Source organism: Littorina saxatilis, linkage group LG17 (genome assembly GCF_037325665.1).
Source record: "Littorina saxatilis isolate snail1 linkage group LG17, US_GU_Lsax_2.0, whole genome shotgun sequence".
In the NCBI taxonomy this organism is placed as follows: domain Eukaryota; kingdom Metazoa; phylum Mollusca; class Gastropoda; order Littorinimorpha; family Littorinidae; genus Littorina; species Littorina saxatilis.
This window is the reverse complement of record NC_090261.1, coordinates 1,560,015-1,574,163: the sequence shown is the minus strand read 5'-3', so window position 1 is coordinate 1,574,163 and position 14,149 is coordinate 1,560,015. Positions and strand designations below refer to the sequence as shown.

General features: G+C 41.9%; 1 protein-coding gene across 2 annotated transcripts; it reads left to right on the top strand.

The window, feature by feature from the left end:
• The first annotated feature begins 420 nt into the window (after positions 1-420).
• LOC138953014 (uncharacterized) lies at positions 421-14,069 on the top strand. Of its 2 annotated transcripts, none has more exons than XM_070324783.1 (4): positions 421-1,503; positions 4,989-5,129; positions 5,790-5,852; positions 13,003-14,069. In XM_070324783.1, exons 1-4 carry the CDS (start codon positions 1,251-1,253, stop codon positions 13,602-13,604), a joined length of 1,059 nt encoding a protein of 352 aa, XP_070180884.1. In that variant the 5' UTR covers positions 421-1,250; the 3' UTR covers positions 13,605-14,069. The 2 variants fall into 2 exon arrangements, with proteins under 2 accessions (XP_070180884.1, XP_070180883.1); XM_070324782.1 differs by having other exon boundaries at positions 12,826-14,069.
• Positions 14,070-14,149: the final 80 nt, after the last annotated feature.

The following is a 14,149-nucleotide window of genomic DNA, read 5'->3' as shown; positions in this document are numbered from 1 at the left end:
CACACACACACACACACACACATACACACACACACACACACAGTAAGCGGCATACTGGTGACACTGTGCAAGAAAGCGAGACACTAGATCTAGATCTGAACATTTTGGCCGATTTCGAAGAAAAAACTAGTCTCGGCCCGCTCAAAATAACAATGACCGAGACTTTCAGTAATTCCTTCGCGTGACGTCTAACCCTCTTACGTCATAATGTGACGTCTTCAAATGTTGTGACGTCTTCAAATGTTAAAGTTTCTATCACAGACATACATACATACATACGCACGCACGCGCGTGCGTGACGCACGCACGCACGCACACGGACAGACAAAACTGAGTTAGCCGATCGCATAGGCTACACTTACGTGAGCCAAAAACGATATGCATGATGTAATATTCAAATGACGACAAAGCTAGGCGTGACGTCATGAATCCACAGCTTCCCCTCAAATAGCAAACCAAGAGCCTACTCGCATTGTCACAGAAGACGAAGGCACCATTTCAGCGTGCCAAACGAAACAAGTTCCAATTCTTGAACTGATGTAGGCAAGATTAGTACTTTGTAACCTTTTTTTTTTTAAATGAATGCACCATTTGCAAGAAGTTACTTGAAGAACCGGGAGTTTGATGCAATGGACAAAGGATTAGGATGAGTTCAGTCTTCCAATTGCACAATGAGGAAGAGGTGAGCTTAGCTGAGCAACAGTTAGCTCCATGTGTAATTGAAAGGCGAGGCAGACTATCAGAAGAGGAGACGGAGACAGAAACCAGAACCCCCAAGGGTGGAAATCACAACAACCAAAGTGGACGAAACGTAGAAATCAATTTATTCATTTTAGGATTACCAGATTAGAACACTTCAACAGTTTAAAAATGAAACGTCAAGAAACATGTGACCTCAGTTCCGAAGTGGACGTGCACAACTTAAGCAGGATATTGTGAAAACATTTGAGTAGCTTTTAGTTTTACGCGGAAGAAAGAAGGAACACAATATCGGCGACGAAGGTAAACAAAATGTCAGGGACAGAGAAACTAAGCACAAAACAAAGCCAAAATCAGGAGACTGAGAGTTTAGTGTCTTTTATGTTATGATCCTGAAAGGGACAGAAGATCCGAGACTTTGGTCAACGTCACCGATGCCTGCAACTGAGAAATGAAGAGCTTGGTAGCTTCAATGTATACCGATGACCCGGCGAAGGGGATCAAGTACCAGATTCTTGACCTAGGTCAGACAGTGTCCGCCGGACATTGAAATGGCACGGTTTCGGATCATGTCGCTGCCGATGATGCCGGCGTTGTGTGTGTCCGTGGTGAGCACGTGTCTGTTAGTGACGGGGGTGTTCACACCAGGCTACTGGGTGGTGGGCACCGACACGATTGGCGCCTACCACGTCAGCCCCTTCAGCTTCTGTCGCGGCACGGGCATGTCACTGTGCCGGCCCTGGGACGACCACACGCACCATGAACAAAACATATTGGCGCCCAAAAAGGGAGAGCTCGTTCCGGGTGGGTGTAGCGCCTCTCTTCTCTGTGTAGAGCTGCTGCCGGGTCATGCCTCTGTCGTCACTCAGGGACAGGGGAAGGGGAATGGGGTGGATGTAGCGCCTCTCTTTTCTGTGTATAGCTGCTGCCGGGCCTTGTCATGCCTCTGTCGTCACGGTCAGGGACAGGGGAAGGTCGGGAAATGGTGTGTGTGTGTGGGGGGGGGGGGATGTACAGAGGATTCACTTGCTAGCTGCTGGATTCGTTTTAAAGTCTGTTAGCTCAGTAGTTATGACCGCACGTTAGAAGAGGAACTGTCACGATCGAACTTAATTCATTCTGGCATTTGTGTCTCTAACCAATGATGGAGGCCGACCCAGAATTAACTTGAATAAACGTATCTTTGCCTTGGTGGTGGCATCTACCCCTGCGGCTCTTTTTGTGTGTGTCAGTAACGCAGAAGGACTTAAGTCGACCAACAGGGGGTGCATTCCCTGTATGTGCACTTCCTGTAGGCGTTTTTCCTGTTTACAGGGAATGCGGGTGCATTTCCTGTAGGAAAGTATATATATTATACCGCTCATTCTCACTTCAGCGTTGCTTCCCTTCACTGACGGACATACAAAATGCATTTCCTGTAGGAAAGTATATTATACCGCTCATTCTCACTTCAGCGTTGCTTCCCTTCACTGACGGACATACAAAATGCATTTCCGAAGAGGACTCGATGGATTTTCCCATTTCTTCAGTAAAAAAATGGGTTAAATCTCATTGAAACATAAACAAGTCGCGTAAGGCGAAATTACTACATTTAGTCAAGCTGTGGAACTCACAGAATGAAACTGAACGTAGTCCGCCGCTTGTGCAAAAGGCAGTGAAAGTGACGAGCCTGTTTGGCGCGGTAGCGATTGCGCTGTGCTTCATAGCACGCTTTACTGTACCTCTCTTCGTTTTAACTTTCTGAGCGTGTTTTTAATCCAAACATATCATATCTATATGTTTTTGGAATCAGGAACCGACAAGGAATAAGATGAAATATTTTTTAAAACGATTTCGAAAATTTAATTTTGATCATAATTTTTATATTTTTAATTTTTAGAGCTTGTTTTTAATCCAAATATAACATATGTATATGTTTTTGGAATCAGAAAATGACGAAGAATAAGATGAAATTGTTTTTGGATCGTCACTTTAATAAAAAAAATAATTTTAATTACAAGTTTCCGATTTTTAATGACCAAACTCACTCATTAGTTTTTAAGCCACCAAGCTGAAATGCAATACCAAACCCCGGCCTTCGTCGAAGATTGCTTTGCCAAAATTTCCATCAATTTAATTGAAAAATGAGGGTGTGACAGTGCCGCCTCAACTTTTACAAAAAGCCGGATATGACGTCATCAAAGGTATTTATCGAAAAAATGAAAAAAACGTCCGGGGATATCATACCCAGGAACTCTCATGTCAAATTTCATAAAGATCGGCCCAGTAGTTTAGTCTGAATCGCTCTACACACACACACACACACACAGACAGACAGACAGACAGACAGACGGACACACACACACACACCACGACCCTCGTCTCGATTCCCCCCTCTATGTTAAAACATTTAGTCAAAACTTGACTAAATGTAAAACGGGTAGAAGAATATCAAATCAACCGATGTCCCCAGGCATCACGTGACTTTCAGCGAGATCGGCGAAACGCTGTAGTAGTCGGAAATGCACACAGATGCATTCCCTGTACACAGGGAAAACGCCTACATGAAATGCACCTACAGGGAATGCACCCACTTTTGGTCGACTGACTTAGAGAAGTTAGACCCCTTCTGCGTCAGTAACGGACTACGGCAGAGTCTTGTATTTTCGTATGACATCTCAAATGTCTTTTCTCTGCACACTTGGTGTGGTCAGAAGCAGGGATCGAGTCCGGGGACACTGAGAAAGTGAAAGTGTGTGTGTATACATGTGTGCACGCCCGTTCGATCATTCGCGCAGTGTGCCTTTGTACAAGGCCCAAGGGCGTTCTTTCTTTCTTTATTTGGTGTTTAACGTCGTTTTCAACCACGAAGGTTATATCGCGACGAGGGAAAGGGGGGAGATGGGATAGGGGAAAGGGGGGGGGGGGGGGGGGGAGATGGGATAGAGCCACTTGTTAAGTGTTTCTTGTTCACAAAAGCACTAATCAAAAAATTGCTCCAGGGGCTTGCAACGTAGCACAACATACGACCTTACTGGGAGAATGCAAGTTTCCAGTACAAAGGACTAAACATTTCTTACATACTGCTTGACTAAAATCTTTACAAACATTGACTATATTCTATACAAGAACCACTTAACAAGGGTAAAAGGAGAAACAGAATCCGTTAGTCGCCTCATACGACATGCGGGGTGCAGAGAAATAAGGATGTGGAAAAGAAGACTTTTGGTAAGTGAAATAAAGGTGATGGATCCAGTCAGGTAGAAATAAGACAACAAAAAAAGAATTGGAAAACTGCAGGGAATAGTAGGGAAAGTTTTCTTGGAAGGAAATATAGGTGAAAGGACTGGTAAGGCAGAAATAAGACAAACAAGAAATTCCGAGGAAAAACACCCCCGTCCTTACCATTCTCACTGCCACCAACTGAGAAGGTTATTTCCCTTTGACCATTAATATGTCCCTCTATAAGTCCTTGTAGAATCTTAATCCACCAATAACTCCCTAACCGTGTGTTTGACTGGTCCCAATTTTTGTAAGGACCGTCTCAGGAATGTATAGAACCTGTTCACCAAGTTTGGTGACGATCGGTCCGTTCATTCTTGAGATCTATATTATTTTTATTATTATTCTCTTTATTTATATAGCGCCTTATCCGAAGTTCAAAGCGCTTTATGCCGTGTGAGATGGAATTTTTTACACAATATATCACGCATTCACATCGACCAGCAAACCTCAAGCCTGTTAGGCGAATGTTCACCTTTCGCGGCCTTTATTCCAAGTCACACGGGTATTTGATGGACATTTTTATCTATGCCTATACAATTTTGCCAGGAAAGACCCTTTTGTCAATCGTGGGATCTTTAACGTGCACACCCCAATATAGTGTACACGAAGGGACCTCGGTTTTTCGTCTCATCCGAAAGACTAGCACTTGAACCCACCATCTAGGTTAGGAAAGGGGGGAGAAAATAGCGGCCCGACCCAGGGTCGAACACGCAACCTCTCGATTCCGAGCGCAAGTGCGTTACCACTCGGCCACCCAGACCATGCGAACACAAACACACACACAAACAAACAAACAAACAAACAAACACATCGACCGAATCCTATACACACCCCTATACCGGGGGTGTAAAGAAGAGAAGAAACAGAACCGTTAGTCGCCTCTTACGACATGCTGGGTAGCATCGGGTAAATTCTTTCTAGTCCCAACCAATATGGGACTCCCCCTAACCCGCGGGGGGTCCCAAGGGCGTGTGTGCCGGTCAGTGTGGTGTGTTTGTGTGTGAAGTTGTTGGTGTGTGTTTCAGCCACCGTGACTTGCAGCCAAGTGGTGCTGAGTGTGGGGATCATCGCTTTTCTGGTGAATAACTGCCTGCTGCTGTGGTGTGCCTGCGTCTCCCCCACACAGTACTGGGCCAGGAACGCGCTGGAGTGCACCATTTCAGGATGCAAGTCTCGTTCAAGCCGCACACACACACAATGCATGTCCCTAGTTAAAGACACACTGTACCTTCTCATGTACACCAACAACTTAGAGAAAGTCACCACAACTGAATCTTGTCTAATAGAGTGTAGTCGATTTTTGGAGTCAATCGGTGTCCACTAGTCTCTTTAAAATCCTACTTTCTGAGATTTTTAGGTCTCTGTAAATTCACCTATATTTTAAAACTTCCTCCTCCTTAAGACCTTTTTTCTCAGATTTTTGTTGTTTTCTTTTTAAACAGAGGTATGCACCACTATGAAAATAGATTTTTGTTGTTTTCTTGAAACAGAGGTATGCACCACTATGAAAACAGATTTTTGTTGTTTTCTTGAAACAGAGGTATGCACCACTATGAAAACATATTTTTGTTGTTTTCTTGTTAAACAGAGGTATGCACCACTATGAAAACATATTTTTGTTGTTTTCTTGTTAAACAGAGGTATGCACCACTATGAAAACATATTTTTGTTGTTTTCTTGTTAAACAGAGGTATGCACCACTATGAAAACATATTTTTGTTGTTTTCTTGTTAAACAGAGGTATGCACCACTATGAAAACATAGTTTTGTTGTTTTCTTGTTAAACAGAGGTATGCACCACTATGAAAACAGATTTTTGTTTTCAGTTCTTCACGCAAGCGGGGGGACAACTCTGTTTCTGACCACAAGGATGTCCAGTGTAAAAAAGGGTCTGTATCAGTGGAACTGCAATTAGCTCGATCACTCGTAACAAACACAACTTACCCATATTTCAACACTGCACTGCTCAGAGTGCACACACACACACACACGAACACAATCATGCACGCACACATATATACAGTGTGTCCACAAATGATACAGTGAGGTCGACACAACGTTCACTACACAAATACTAAGGGAGCAACTCGGATGTCAATACCGACACCTGCTCGAGAACCCACGTGTAAAATTCAAAGTCAAAAGAATGTTGTTTACCCGGGAACACAGTGTGCCTGAAAGCGAATTCGTTACTTTGGGAGGTCACGGGTTCGAATCTCTTAGCAGTTAAGAATATTTTCAAGCCTGGATACATGTAATTGGTGAGTATTAGCATTCATATGGGCCGTCCGTGGACAAAAAAACTTTACGTAGAGGTTATCTCGGAAGTCTTTAAAGCTAGATCTCTGAAACTTTGCACACTTTTTGGGTTTAATGATCTCAGGAAGTGACCCCGGTTTGGTTGACCCTCGTCACATTTTGGGGTCACAGCGGGGTCATGTTCGTTTCATAAAAACTTAACGTTGAGGTTATCTCGGATGTATTTGAAGCTAGAGCTCTGATACTATACTATGCACACTTCTAGGGTTTGATTATCTACTGACTTCACGTAAGTTTGACCCTCGTCAAGTTTTGGGGTCACAGGAGGGGTCGTCGTCGGCTTCTGTGGCGCACCCGCCAACCACCAACCCAGGCGGGTTATCCAGATCCAGATCCAGAGTTCGATTAATAATAACTTAACATTGGCGTTATTTCAGGTGTTTATGAACCTATAGTTTTGAAACTTTGAATACTTCAAGGGTTTGATAATCAGTACCGACGTGACCCTAGTTTGGTTGACCCCCGTCACATTTTGGGGTCACAGTGGGGTCATTTTTCTAAAAGCTTTACATTGAGGTTTTTATCAGTTATTTTGGGAGCAAAAGCCTCCGAATTTCATGAAATTGTAGGTGTTGATAATCGGCAGACATGACCATAATTTGGCTTGTTTTCATCAAATTTCAGAGTCACAGCATGAAAATATTTGCTGTGAAACATTTTCACCCGTGAAAATGTCCACAGAGCTATCAAGGATATAAGTCTTGACCTCATTAAGCTATGATGTCATTGTTTGATTTGGTCAGTCTTGGCTTGACTCTAGTGTCAGAAATGAGGTCACTCAATTGTCCGGGTCTACATTATTTTGTCTGTGCTAGTCAAAACTCAAATACACAGATTAAAAGTTCCGCAGCCATTTTATATTCGCACATGTGCAGATCATTTTTTGCGAGCATTTTTTCTTCTTCTTCCTTTTCCGGTTTTTGGAGATTATGCGCATCCGCAGAAAGTTTTTTCTTCTTCTTCCTGTTCCGGTTGATTTGAGAACGCGTAGATTCAGTCTGCAAAAACTGCAATTATGTAGTTTTCCAGCCCTGAAGTTGCTTTTGAGTGTTTCAAGGATTACATCGGGCACACAAACACGCGATTTTCCTTTTTTCCCCCTTTAATTTGAACGCATGCGCAGTTTTAGCGAGTGTTTTTGTACTTCTTCCTTTTCCAGTTTCCTTCTTCGTTCCATGTAAACGCCGAAACTGTTAATAACTGGTGTATTCGGAAAGAAAAAGGAGTACAATGTTAGACATAACCAAGCTAAGAAAAAGTAACTCTCGCGGAAAATCGGAAGTCCCCAAAACAGGGAGACAAAATAACACGATTTCACCTTGTGCAGTTAGGCAGTTCGAACGTGTCTTTTGCATTGTTTTTGGCGTTAAAAACTGACCTAAGATTAAAGAGCAGACATCGGCCTCGAAGTGCACCGCAATTTTGAAGAATTCGTAGCCTTTTCTTATTGATTTTTTTTTGTGCAAAATATATTCAGGATCATCAAGACTTGAAAAATAGAGTGCACCCTGCTGAAAATACGATTTCTTGGTGGTTCGTTCGTTACTCTTGCCGTCCTAATCACTTACATTAGCGCCAGAGTGTGCAAACGACTTCAATAATGCATATGAAACACACCAACCTCGCTACTTCGGAGCTATTTTTAGCGTTCTCAGTCACTAACTATTTTTCGATCAAATGCTTACGTAAAACCATAACATCAAAAGATGTTCGAATTTGTGTTTGCACCAATGATCATCAAATGATTTTATAAACAACGAAACCACTGTAATTGGGAAAATGTCTTCATTTGCTGAATAACAATGGGTTCTTTCAAACGTTAAATCCGGAAAGTCATATCTAGCATCATACAGAATTGTTCATAAACCTAAAAATACACTAAAATCTTTTTCAGAAACTATAGTCTGTTTTAATGACTTTCAGCAATTTTCAACATATAAATCGAGATAACTAGACATATTGAAAGAAATTTGGTGCACTAAACAGTTTTCCCGATGACGTATCATTGTGTGAACTTTCTTTACAACTTTCTTTCATGAAGTGTACATATTTTTCTAGAAAAAGGCGTGTCCCCTGTTTTGAGCGAACACTGTTTTTGTAGTGGTTTTAAAAAAATCGAAAAAATACACAGCGGCCATAATTCTTTATTTGAATGAATGTTTTTTTTTTCTTTTTTTTCTTTTTATATTTAGTCAAGTTTTGACTAAATATTTTAACATCGAGGGGGAATCGAAACGAGGGTCGTGGTGTATGTGTGTGTGTGTGTGTGTGCGTGCGTGTAGAGCGATTCAGACCAAACTACTGGACCGATCTTTATGAAATTTGACATGAGAGTTCCTGGGATTGATATCCCCATACGTTTTTTTCATTTTTTTGATAAATGTCTTTGATGACGTCATATCCGGCTTTTCGTGAAAGTTGAGGCGGCACTGTCACGCCCTCATTTTTCAACCAAATTGGTTGAAATTTTAGTCAAGTAATCTTCGACGAAGCCCGGGGTTCGGTATTGCATTTCAGCTTGGTGGCTTAAAAATTAATTAATGACTTTGGTCATTAAAAATCTGAAAATTGTAAAAAAAAATAAAAATTTATAAAACGATCCAAATTTACGTTTATCTTATTCTCCATCATTTGCTGATTCCAAAAACATATAAATATGTTATATTCGGATTAAAAACAAGCTCTGAAAATTAAATATATAAAAATTATTATCAAAATTTTTTTTTCGAAATCAATTTAAAAACACTTTCATCTTATTCCTTGTCGGTTCCTGATTCCAAAAATATATACATATGATATGTTTGGATTAAAAACACGCTCAGAAAGTTAAAACGAAGAGAGGTACAGAAAAGCGTGCTATGCAGCATAGCGTAACCACTACCCCGCTCGCGCGCTCTTCTTGTCAATTTCACTGCCTATGCCGTGAGCGGTGGACCACGAGTATACGGTCTTGCTGCGTTGCATTGCGTTCAGTTTCATTCTGTGAGTTCGACAGCTACTTGACTAAATATTGTATTTTCGCCTTACGCGACTTGTTTCTTTTTCTTTTTTTCTCTTTAGGAGATCAGACATTGTTAATCACATGTGCGTGCGGTTTTTATTTGTTTTTGTTTTTTATATCGGAAGTTTAAAAAAAAAAAAATTATTTTTTTATTATCATTTTAATTCTTATTAAGTTATTATTGTTTTCCTTCAGTCTCACTCTTTCTCTCAGCTTCACACTCAATGGACAGTAAACAGATCATGGACAATTTTTTTATTTTTTTTATTTTATTTACATTTACCCTCTCTCTCTCTCCTCTCTCTTTCTCACACTTGTCCACACAACATCTCTCTCTCTCTCTCTCACTCTCTCACTCACTCCCTAGTCTGTCTTTCTCTGCATCCACTTTCTTTCTCTTCGACTTGTCTGTTTTTTGACTCACATGCAAAGCAAAAGTGAGTCTATACATGTACTCACCCGAGTCGTCCGTCCGTCCGTCCGTCCGGAAAACTTTAACGTTGGATATTTCTTGGACACTATTCAGTCTATCAGTACCAAATTTGGCAAGATGGTGTATGATGACAAGGCCCCAAAAAACATACATAGCATCTTGACCTTGCTTCAAGGTCAAGGTCGCAGGGGCCATAAATGTTGCCTAAAAAACAGCTATTTTTCACATTTTTCCCATTTTCTCTGAAGTTTTTGAGATTGAATACCTCACCTATATATGATATATAGGGCAAAGTAAGCCCCATCTTTTGATACCAGTTTGGTTTACCTTGCTTCAAGGTCAAGGTCACAGGAGCTCTTCAAAGTTGGATTGTATACATATTTTGAAGTGACCTTGACCCTGAACTATGGAAGATAACTGTTTCAAACTTAAAAATTATGTGGGGCACATGTTATGCTTTCATCATGAGACACATTTGGTCACATATGATCAAGGTCAAGGTCACTTTGACCCTTATGAAATGTGACCAAAATAAGGTAGTGAACCACTAAAAGTGACCATATCTCATGGTAGAAAGAGCCAATAAGCACCATTGTACTTCCTATGTCTTGAATTAACAGCTTTGTGTTGCATGACCTTGGATGACCTTGACCTTGGGTCAAGGTCACATGTATTTTGGTAGGAAAAATGTGTAAAGCATGTGAGTCGTATGGGCTTTGCCCTTCTTGTTTCTGAATTTTGTTCTTCGGATTCTTCTTCTTTGTTCTTCTTTTTTGCTTCGTCTCTCTCTCTCTCTCTCTCTCTCTCTCTCTCTCTCTCTCTCCTCTCCCCCATACTCTGTCGGTCTCTCTCTCCCCCTCTCTCCCATAGTCTGCCAATCTCTCTCTCTCTCTCTCTCTCTCTCTCTCTCTCTCTCTCTTTCTCTCTCTCTCACTGTCTCCTCTCGTTCTATCTTCTCTCTCTCCACCTATTTTTTTTTTAATACATTTTGTCCTATATTTTCTTCCGTCATCATTTCTCCTTTTGTTACCTAACGTTTCTTTATTTCAATTTCACAGATAGCAACATATATGCGAGTCACAAGTCAATTATTTTTCTTAAACGTAACTCTTTTTCAAAAATACATCCGATCTCTAAAGGGGTACCGTATCTATAAATACCTATGCACATTTTTGCAATCAAGATCAGCAAATTGACATAGTTTGCTTCAGCGGATGAAATAGAATTCCTTTTCTTCTTCTTCTTCTTCGTACGACGGTTGTGTCAGACTCGGAATCTGGAGGATGCCATGAACATGGACGTTCTTTCCAGGTCCTCCAGTGCTCCCCACATTTTGGTCCTCAGATCTGTTTGGTCAGGCCATGTCTGGATCCGCAGTTGGTTGAGGAGGGGACATGCTTGGAGAACATGTTCTGGAGTCTGATCTCCCTCTCCACAGTCACATGTGGCAGACTCTGCTTATTCCTTTTAACTAGGCCAAATAGGGCATCCCGCACATCAACATGAATTCTTTTTGAACAAGCGGTGAAGAAGGCTTCTTCAACAAGATTCCACACTTTGCTTATTTTTCTACAATAATAAAAGAAATGTTCGATATAATCTGTCTCTTCTGTACAATGTGTACAACTAATACTCTCAGCAATGCCCATTTTATACAATATAATGTTCGTTGGATAAATGTTATGAGTTATTTTCCAGTGTAGCAGTCTCAATCTTACTTCTTTTGATGCGTTGCTTGCTATCTGCCAAATGTCCTTGTTTATTTCAATTCCCATCTTTCTTTTCCAGAAACTGACTGCAATAGTCTCAGTTTGATAAGCGTCTACCATTAATTTATGAAACTGCCTGGGTTTAAATGTACTTATTTTTTGATAATCCATTACCTTCATAGCTTGTATTCCATTATCATTCATCTTCAAAAAAAGGGATGCTATTGCTGTGCGAATTGCCCCATATTCAAATAGTCTTGTTGAATGAATGTTAACTTCAAAAAGATTGTTTTAGAGTGCAGATTAAAACAAATCAATGCATGAAGAATTTGAAAAAAACAGTTGGTTATACCTAACAATGTATTATGATTCTTGTTACACACAAAAAAAGGTCTCTTTATTCAAAAATAATTTGGTGGATGTTGAGTATGTCAGGCTAGTGATGGTGGTGGGAAGGAGTTTGGGGGTTGTGTAAGTTTGAATATGTTAAATATTTTTTGGATTGAATAACAAAATGGATTGATACAGGTCACATGAGGATCAAGTTTGTGTCACTCAGTTAGACGTGAAAGTTCTCTGAACTTTAAGTAATGAAGCTGGAACAGCTTTTTTTTTTTTTGTGGGGGGGAATGGGGTCATAGGTAGTGGAATCCTCCTTTTATTAAGACCTACAAAACCCTAATGGACTTGACGAAGGAGAGTCGTATAAAGCATTTGCTTTTCTTGTTTGTATAATGTTTTCACATTTTTTGTTCTTTTATCAACTCGTAATTCTTGTATTTTATTCATTTTAATTCATTCCAGAGGTTTGAGGGATGTATTGAAGATAAAATGTTTCAAAGGGTTGCATAATGATCGATTACCTCCAATGTACAATGTCCCAGAATTACTCATTCTAGTAACATGGGCTTTTGGGAAATGGGCGATTGATGTATCACTGCGTGTTGACTGGATGTAATGCTGGTTAGCTTCTTCTAATTGATGCACTTCTGGCTCCACATACTCTGCCAGTCCGGCCACAGTCATGTATCTAGTGTAACAGAATCATTCACACTGATTCACACGTGTCCATGGGCTGGCTCCACATATTCTGCCAGTCCGGTCACAGTCATGTATCTAGTGTAACAGAACCATTCACACTGATTCACACGTGTCCATGGGCTGGTTCCACATATTCTGCCAGTCCGGTCACAGTCATGTATCTAGTGTAACAGAACCATTCACACTGATTCACACGTGTCCATGGGCTGGCTCCACATATTCTGCCAGTCCGGTCACAGTCATGTATCTAGTGTAACAGAATCATTCACACTGATTCACACATGTCCATGGGCTGGCTCCACATATTCTGCCAGTCCGGTCACAGTCATGTATCTAGTGTAACAGAATCATTCACACAGATTCACACGTGTCTTTGAGCTGGGGCGCCTACCTGGTGATGGTGGCGCTGGCCTGTCAGCCGCTGACCGCACTGTTTACGTACCTGGCCATCAGAAGTCCAGACGCGCTTCGCCCTGACCACTCCTCCACCACCGTCTGTGCCGTCCCCATTACCAAACCCACCGCCTCTGCCACAGAACCAGGGTCCGTCCCTCAGTCCAGCAAGGCGTCGCCGGTCGGAGAGCAGGACCTGAAGCCAGAGCAGCGGGAGAAGCTGAAGGGGATTAGCGCCAGTGAAGACAAGATGGGGTCCGAACTGCTGCGCATGGTTCACATGTACCATCAGAACCACCGGGACAACCTCATGCTCAGACCTGTGCGTTTTCCTCTCAACAGCGGGCCAGCTGAGGCCACCCAGCCCACTCTGGACCAGCTGGGCATGGGAGCCATGGCCATGTCCGTGGATCTGTGCACCTGGATGACTCAACTCAGCAGTAATAATCCTAATGAGGACATCCTGGCCTCGCGGTCAAGGCAACATTCCACTGATCAGTCAACTTCCACCATGCAGGCAAACTCGCCCAGTGACCTCAAGCTGACCATGGGGGAACAATCGACTGACCGGTCAACTGCGGCCAAGCAGGCAGACTCCCCCACTGACCCCAAACTGACAGAGGTCAAGAGTTCTGAGCCCGACCCTCAACCAGCTACAGTGACCAGCCTGCAGCAGGTTTCCATTGCCATGACGCCCACAGCACATGCCCCCCCCCTCCAAGCAGACGCCAAACAAGAAAGCTAAGTGACAGTCAAAGATATGTTAATCATGATAAGTCTGGTAAAAGCCATGCAAACACAATAAAATACACACTTCTCTCATATGTGCAACCCTAGCTTAGGACAACAGAAGTGCAACAGACAAGGAAGAAAACAAGAACAAGGCCAACTGCAGCAAAAAGCCTGACCAAAATATGAAAGTGACAGCAGATACTGGAAGCAAGTACATTATAGACAAAATAGGCTTCACTTTAGGAAGACAACTGAACTTACACAAAGAACCCTCAGAAATTCTTCCAGTCTGGTTTTGTCACAAGTTACAGGCCCACAGATTGCAGTCATTGTATCTGTTAAGCATCATGCAATTGAATACAAGCTGGTCTGTCTGCATTACTGGTATCTAATACTTATGAAAAAGGATGCTCAGGGTAGAGGGTTTTGTAACCAAGAGTGCAGAAGCCGATCTCCCAGACACAAAGATGTTGAAGAAGCAGCCATATTCAGCTAATGCTTTTATATAACTGGTCTTCTGACTTGGCCTTAACACACAAAAGTCACAACCCCAACAGA